Source organism: Diadema antillarum, unplaced genomic scaffold (genome assembly GCF_040938485.1).
Source record: "Diadema antillarum isolate AM-2024a unplaced genomic scaffold, OU_Dant_1.0 seq00003226_RagTag, whole genome shotgun sequence".
Lineage (NCBI taxonomy): Eukaryota > Metazoa > Echinodermata > Echinoidea > Diadematoida > Diadematidae > Diadema > Diadema antillarum.
Window position 1 is genome coordinate 12,572 of NW_027273811.1, and position 8,642 is coordinate 21,213.

The 8,642-nt window shown below is 44.8% G+C and overlaps 1 protein-coding gene across 1 annotated transcript; it reads right to left on the reverse strand.

Moving 5' to 3' along the window:
• Positions 1–662: 662 nt before the first annotated feature.
• LOC139715293 (uncharacterized) lies at positions 663–4,126 on the reverse strand. Its single transcript, XM_071626870.1, has 2 exons — positions 4,017–4,126; positions 663–2,041 (listed from the first exon to the last, which is right to left on the reverse strand). Exon 2 carries the CDS (start codon positions 2,009–2,011, stop codon positions 1,067–1,069), a length of 945 nt encoding a protein of 314 aa, XP_071482971.1. The 5' UTR covers positions 2,012–2,041; positions 4,017–4,126; the 3' UTR covers positions 663–1,066.
• Positions 4,127–8,642: the final 4,516 nt, after the last annotated feature.

Below are 8,642 nucleotides of genomic sequence, written 5' to 3' on the forward strand. Positions count from 1 at the left end.
CAAGAGTGATACCCGAAACACTAAAGCCAGTATTTTTAGGCTGTTCGGGGCCAAAGACAGTTGCCCAAAGGTGCTCAACCAATTATGGTTTACTAGTATTAATCCTTAAGAGTAATTGCTAATTTTATTGCAGTGGAAGTAGTACTCAACATGGATACCCGAAACTCCAAAGCCAGCTATGTTATCCTGTACGGGGCCCAAGACAGTAGCCCAGAAGTGCCCCAAAATGGTTTTAGCAAAATGTCATGGCTATTTTCTTTTGTGATAGAAGTGGTACAAATCTGAGATATGCAGAACATAAAAAACAGTAATTTTTTCCTACATTTGGCTCCAGACAGTAGCTCAGAATTGCCCCACATGAGCATTTTTTTTTTTTTTTTTGCAAATGAAGTAGAACACAACGGAGATACCCAAAACACCAAAGCCAGCTATTTCCAGGGCATAAGAAATCCACTTCCCTATTTAGCAAGTTTATTGAGGTGAAGTCTTTTATTCTTTGATCGCCGGAACCAGTGTGTCGAATTATGACACATCACATAGTGAAAATATATAGTATACGTGCGCGCTTAACAAATGTAGTTCGTGCCCATTGGGCCTATACCACAACATCTCCCTTGTCTTAACAAAAAAGAATAGAAAGATTAAACGAGAACTTACCTGTTTGAAGTTTGATCTTTATTTTATGAGGGAGTTGGAGAAAGAATTCACAGTGAGAGCCCGCTCAACGCGCGCGCAGTCATACTTCGTAGCAACAAGATGTGACTTCTGTCAGAGTGGAAAGATTGAGAACTTACTTGAAGTTGATCTATACATTTTGTAATAGTATTCATGCCATGGGAAGGGAGAGGAGGGACTGTGAATTCTTTCTCCAACTCCCTCATAAAATAAAGATCAAACTTCAAACAGGTAAGTTCTCGTTTAATCTTTCTATTTTATTTCGTGAGTTTACGCAAGAACTCACAGTGAGATTTTGTAGCACAGAAGTCACATTTGTTCCAACTGAACAAACTCAAGCATGCACAATGGCAAGCAAAATGTAAGCTCAAATTACCTTGGTCTGAGGCCATTATTCCCTCACAATGAGCTGTGACAGGCACTGTCCCTCTTCTTGTAGAGGTTTGTCGTAGAATTTACGGAATGTTCGTTCTTTTGACCAGCCTGCTTTTGCGAGGATCAGAGGAATAGGTGCATCCGCCCTGTTTGCTGCTGAGCTAGATGCTGCTCGGGTTGAATGTGCACTGAACATTGTGGTGTCAATGCCAGCGCCAGTCATGATTTCTTTGATCCATCGAGAAATTGTCTGTGCCGTTACTCTCTTGAAAGGCTTGCGAAAACTAATGAAGAGATGACTTTCCTCTCCTCGGATCTCTTTGGTTCTCCGAAGGAAGGCCTTAATGTATGTAACTACACACAAACGTCTGTCTGGGGGGTACGCTTTCAAAAGTACGTCCAATCCAAAATTCCCAGGTCTAGACTGCTTAAGATGTTCATTAACTTTGAATGACACCATAGATTGTTTGAGAATCATGCTGTCTAGATTCAGGCAATGCAAAGTCTGTACCCTCTGGGTGGATATCAAGGCCAGTAACATGCACAGCTTCATCGTTAATTGCTTCAAGCTAAGCGAGTTAGCGGGAGCTAGACTTCTCAAATATCTAAAAACAATATTCACGTCCCAAATTTCCGAATACCGCGGCCTTGGGGGCCTGAGCTGGAACACACCTCTCATAAAACGAGAGAGAAGCGGATGAGTGCCGACAGTAAATTGTTCATCCTCTAACACTAGAAAGGTAGCAAGTGCACTCCGTGCTGAGTTAATAGCTGAATAGCTCAAGTTCTCTTCATAAAACATGTGTGTAAAAAACTCCAAAACAAAATTAATCTTGGCATGAAGGTGACTTTCCTTCTTAAGTGTACAAAACTTTCTCCATTTCCTTATATATGTACAATACTGTCTTTGGGTTGATGCCCTCCAAGATGCTGCCAAGATGTCCACCGTTCTGCTGCTCATGCCAGAGTTCTCGAACGGCAGCTTCAAAACCTGCAACATAACAGATCAAGGCAAGCGTGTAAAGGGTGCGGTTCCCCATAGATACTGGTTGCGTAATCAAATTCCTGTGTCTAGGAATTAAGAGTGGTTCATCTTTAAGCATTCTCCTCATGCGAGGAAACCACGCTTGCGTAGGCCAGTTTGGGACAATCAAGAGACCATGTGCCTTGTCGTTTTCTATTTTTTGGAGACATTTGGGGATGAGGCAGAAAGGAGGGAATGCGTAGAAATACAGATCACCCCAATTCAGAGTGAATGCATCCACAGAAACCGCATCTGGGTCAGGCAGCCACGTAACGTACGCAGGCAGCTGCTTATTGAGTCTGGACGCGAAAAGATCAATTTGGGGAGTACCACATTTCTTAGTGATATCAGTAAAAACTTTCTTATTCAGCATCCATTCTGTTCCGTCATTAAAATGACGAGATCTCCTGTCTGCTTCTGTATTGTCACGACCTGGTAAATAGGCTGCTGTGATCCAGATATTCCTTTCCTTACACCAAACCCAAATGTCTCGTGCTGCCCTGTCGCAGGCTCGAGATTTAATGCCTCCCATATTGTTCAGGTAGGCTACAGCTGTTGTGTTGTCAGTTCTAATGAGCACATGTGTATCATGCAGGTGGCCGCAAAATGACTTCAAACCAAGCCCTGCAGCTAAGATTTCAAGATAGTTGATTTCATTGTTTTGAGCATGCACTATCTCCTGATCATCCCATCTACCGCCAGTTTCACTGCTTAAATCAGTGGCACCCCATCCTTGCCCACTGGCGTCAGTACGTAGCTCTAAAGCTGGCCGATCTCGACTAATTGGTGCCGACTGGCAGTGAATGTTATTGAACCACCACATTAACTCCTGTTTAGAAGCTTCAGACAAATTCATAGGTCTATCAAAATGCCCTTTGCTTGATTTTAGTGCAAGAATTTTGTCTCTTTCTAGGTTACGATAGAAGAGGGGGCCATATTGAATAGCAGGGAAAGTAGCAATCAGTTTCCCAATGACCTGCGCCACCTGCCTGATAGTAGGGTTTTGTTTCCCTAGCAATTCCGCACATACTGCCCTGATATTTTGACATTTCTCATGCGGGAGCGTTATAGTCATGCTTTCCGAATCCAAGATAAACCCCAAAAATTGGAGCCGTTGCTGAGGCTCTAGGATAGATTTCTCTGAATGAATGACAAAACCAAGGTCAGAGAGCAGTTTTGTGGTTGCTTGCACCGCTTCTAGTGCTTGTGATTCAGTTTCACTGATTATGAGAGTGTCATCTAAATACCCCACAACCAGGTGGCCTGCCTGTCGCAGCTTTGCGAACACCGGCTTCATAAGCTTTGTGAAGAGCCTAGGCGCTGTACTAAGGCCATTGGGGAGTACCTTAAATTGCCAACATTTCTCGTGCCAGACAAATCTCAAATACTTGCGATATGAGGGGTAAACAGGGACAGAGTAGTAGGCATCTCGAAGGTCGATTGAGGCAAGGTAACAACCAGGGGAAATTAGGGTTGTAGCCGTATGGATGTTATCCATTTTGAAATGCTGTACATTCAGACTGTCATTGAGGTCCGATAAATCTAAAATTAGGCGTATGTCCCCATTTTTCTTTGGGCGTGTAAAGATATTGGACACAAATTCTCCAGCCACATGCTGGCATTCTTCGATTACGCCTTTCTCGGCCAGTTTTCGAATTTCAATGTCAATCTTGCTCTCCTCAGCATTACCCACTCTGTAGTGGTAAGGCGGTTTACCTCTATGAGGTGGGCTATACGCCTCTTGAAATTCAAGTTTGTAACCGCTAATTGCATCAAGTATGAAAGGATCAGTGGTAATATGATTCCACTGTTTGCTAAAATGCCTCAATCGACCCCCAACGGGCAGGTCTAATGGAACATCTACATGTTCAATGTCAAAAACTGACTGTACAGTGTGAGTAGATTGTGTATTTCCACAACAAGAGCTAGGCCTGCAACTTACCTCCTTGGGTAGTGCAGTTACTTTCTCCGTGACACAGTGTTTGGCTTGGCTGGGGTTGCTGTCGAGTAGCTCTGCCCCCGGTTGTGCGCATGAGCTGGAGTTGGGCGAGTCTGCGTGTGCGGGGCTGAATGTCTGTATCCCCGCTGCTGCTGGCCTAAAAAAGGCCTGGATGTATCGCCAGCTGCGAGCCAGCCTGCGTTCCGATATTGCTTCCGGCTGAATCCACCGCTGGCCGTGCGCTTGTATGGGTGGTACGGCTGATGAGTAGATCTCTAAGCCTGGCCTTTAACCACACTAAAGGCAGCCCTATTCTCGTCCTTGAGATCTTTTACACGTTGTCCCAAGTCATCACCGAATAGAAACGCGGTCACGGGCGTAGTAGGCTTGCACAGATGTGCGTAAGCAGCGTTCATATCGGGCTTGATCAGCTCCTTTCTCAGGCAATTCATCTCGTAATTGGCATTACAGAGTAAAGCGAGTGCGTCCTGTTGCGCCTCGTTCAAGTCAGTAGGAAGAGTTTGTAGGAACGCACACAGCCCGCGGGTAAGAGATTTCTGTACTCTCTGTAGCTTAACGTCTCTGCTGCGCGTAGTCTGTGTCACATTATCCCAAATCACTGGATTGACTTTAGGGACTAGTAAGTTGGGGCAATTGCTCGGTGCTGGGTAGTTTGCCGCTGACTCTTCCATAGATTTTTCCTCCAGACAATGGGAGATGAGATAATTTGTAGAATTTGCCAATTCGTCATTGATAGGGTCGCCCACACAGGCGGAGACCGCAAATTTTGCAGCAAAGGATGGCACTTGTACTGGCCGCCCCGTGAGCTCTGCGGGTGCGTAACCCGCTGCCGCCGCAGGGAAATCGCATTCATCCCCACTGTAGCTGCTGCCGCCGTGGTCGTCGTGCAGCGTACCGCGTGCTTGCGTACTATCGTCTGTAGCACACACATCCATGCCCCCAAACGGCACACCACCGTGGTTTTCTGCGGTACAAGCCGTGCCAACATGGCCGGCACGTAGTTGCTGTTGTTGGATACGAGTAGGCTGAGACGGCAGTATTTCCATGACCTTTTCAAACATGGATTCGAGTTTAGAAAGGCGGGAAAGCACCTCCGCGTCCGTCTTCTCTTTAGGGGGAGCTGCCTTCTTACTCAGGCCTGGTTTGGTGGGTTTTTTAAGGGTTTTCCCATTCCCTTCTTTCTTTGTTGGAGCCTTAATACTAGCCGGCGAACACTTGGGTTCATGATGCACGGCTGTAGTCACCATCGCCACGACAGACTTAGCTGTATGCAGGGCGCTCGTACTAGTGGTGCCACCCACGACAGGCTTAGCTGTATGCTGTGGGGGAGCGGAAAGCGGAATTTCCATCCCGCGATATCTCGTGAATAAAAATCCACTTCCGAAGCAAAGTCAGCTCTAACTGAGCTATAAATAATAACAATCCACAATATGATAAGATATTGCGACGATGCACAGTTAAAAGGACGAATAAAACTTGATTTAGACTGCGATGAGGGAACTTAGCCCCTCGTGCAAAACGTGCGAAGAAGCGATATGACTGCGCGCGCGTTGAGCGGGCTCTCACTGTGAGTTCTTGCGTAAACTCACGAAATAAAATAACTATACATACTGGTATATACATTGTAATGTGATGGGAGATTACAACTTCATGTTCTGTAGCATACAGTGCTATGCCTAATTCAGGTTTGTAGATAAACTGATGATACATACAGACATGAATGAATGAAATTCTTGCACATCTAGAAATTCCAATCAAACAAGCTTGTGGAATTGTTAATAGTTTCCCTGGAATTTTGAAAGTATACAACTCTTATAAATTATTCATAATCAAAGTGTTATTATTTTGGTCACAGCAAGTGCTTGCTAATATTGACATCGAGAAGGCTTTTTGCTGACACGTCCGGAACGAGTGATGTAGGAACCATCAGTGCCAAAAAGCCTGGCGATGTTGTACCTTATCTCTCACTCCCTCTAGCGGGGCATCACCCTCACTTTGTGCAGGGTCGTCGTGTGGCATACTTGAGGTTGACAGAGACATTTGCGGCACGTCTCTCAAGTGCACCCTGTTCCTCCTGAGCTTGTTGCTATTGGGAGTAGTGACTACGTATGATCTGGCATCGCACACGTCTGTCACCTCGGTAGGGATCCAGATGTGGCACTGATCACAACGGCGAGGCGCAAGCCTCTGCGAACAGCTCCTTCACCTCTTTGGAGCACAACAACAACAGCGCGCGAACCATACAACTGACGCGTAAAAGACAATGGACAAAGGTAAGTGCGCGCAGGCGGTGATAGAGAAGGGCGCTGTGTGACCCAGTTTGCAGGCTTTGCTGTTATCTCTATCGGCAATTAGCGGGATAATTCGGTACGTGTGGACGCTCGCCAAATTAGCGGGATACCGATCGCGATCGCTATCCCGCTAATTTGGTACGTGTGGACGCTCGCAAAAAAATTCGGGATGTGCATCGCGATCGTCATCCCGCTATTTTGTACGTGTGAACCCGGCTATTATGGCTTAATTTTGTTATTGTTCTCTCAGTATCAACACTTGAGAAAGGGCGGCGAGACGCTCGAAAATTTGTGTGAAGAAATAAATCGTTGGTTAATACGTGTACAGCATGAACTTTGTTGCAGTTTTGTTACTTATCTTTTTATCTTGCCAACACGTGGACTACCTTATCAACATATATGTATATATATATATATATATATATATATATATATATAGGGGGTGGCCGAATGGGGGCGAATGAGGGAGAAATATGGAGAAGGCGGGATTGATGTTAAGACGGTGTGTGTGTATGTGTGTGTCTATGATGGAGATGGTTATACGGCACGTGGGTTTGGGTGGGAGGTCGTGCAGTCAATAAAGACAAACACTAGACAGGAGTCCTGTGAACAGCAAGCAGAGAGGTCTGTTTTATTAAAGTGTACCAACTGTAGCAACCGTTTTACATAACTCGGTATCAACGATTCACACAAACTGATCGAACATATGCATACAGTACCATATAAAGCAGGCGCAATATTAAAATACGTCCCAACATTACTACTGAGTCTTTCATAACCTCCCACGTTAAGGATCGAACTGCATGCAATGTATTGTGAGAATTATCACATGACATAAGAAGTATATGATATGACACGTCAGACGTATAATTATGGTACCATATCCGAATGTAGGCCTACCCTGACTTAATCCAAGAATTATTATATTTATGCACTTCTAAAACAATTGGAATCCTTAAAAGAAAGAATGTCTCATCTGGGACACCTCTATCAAACTCCTTCTTTATCATAGCCTCTACCTAACACAAATGTTACCATCGACACTACGTACACACACCTCTAACCCGCTCGTTGTAGCCTATAATTAACCGAGATAATTAACTCACATCACTTCTTACACCGAGACCCTCCTACTACATAAGTTATGCTGTAGCACTATAACCGCAACCTACACAACCATCACGAGTCACTAAGGAATGCAATACAAGGGTTCCTTCTATTGATTAAAACCTCGGCTGAATTACTGTACAACCCTTATTGTATAACATTGTGCCTTTACTGCACTGAACATCTCTTTTGATTAACTTTGATTCTTATCATCTCTTTCATCTTAAATACATTACAAATGTTGCAACATCGTGCCTATAATGTGCCTACGCTACACATCTCTCTGGTTAAACTTTAATCCTCAACTCTATCACCATAAATGCATTACCAAAATGTAGTATCCATAGGTAAATAGCTTCCATCAAAACCAGCATCTTAAATTCATATCACACTATTATAGGCGCCCGATAGTACACAGCACCATGTAATACCAGAGAACACAGATCACGCTAAACGCCCTATACCGTTACACAGCGCTACATAATACACTGTTCAATACCGTAATTGGTCACGTACACAAACCTACGCAGACCTGCAGCCCTTGCATTGTACTACTGCACTACGACTACATTGTGCGTACAAGACTACGGCAGCCGCAATTACATACGCCCGTACACACAATACACGTCCGTAGACCGACTTAACACAGGTACGTACATACATGTTACCGTGCATTCAGTGCCACTGAACAAAACCACCATCAACCAGAGACAAATAGAATGGCTTCATGTAAATTGTGACAAACACTCTCACTCCACACAATATGCCTGTTTGGCCCCTAAAACTCTTCATAACAATTACCAATAATGATAATACAGCAGCATGCGACGTTCTCATTTTCATCTACTCACCTGTGAACAGCAAGCAGAGAGGTGCCTGCCACATGGGGGCGCCCCTCCGTTGCTGATGTCTCTGCATAATTAGCACATCCCCACATAGGCGTACCTGTGTTTTGGTGCCTTGTCTGCTACCGGCGGTTTCACGCTGTCGCGATCTTCAGGCAGACTGACAAAGTGGTGTGTTTCTGTGCTCATGTGGCGCGGTGGATCGGTTTGACGCATGGATGGTTTTTCTTTTCCGGTGTCTGCATTTGGATATAAGTTCGGACTTTTTATTGAGTGCTTTTTTGTGTCTGATGATGATGGCCTTCTCATCGAGGCAGAGGTTGCACATGCCACTCGTTCTTAGAGTTAAGTTTGACTTTTTTTGG

What these genes read in the sequence shown, in the direction of transcription:
- LOC139715293 (XM_071626870.1), bottom strand. Translation starts at nt 2,011, where the DNA reads ATGAGCAGCAGAACGGTGGACATCTTGGCAGCATCTTGGAGGGCATCA.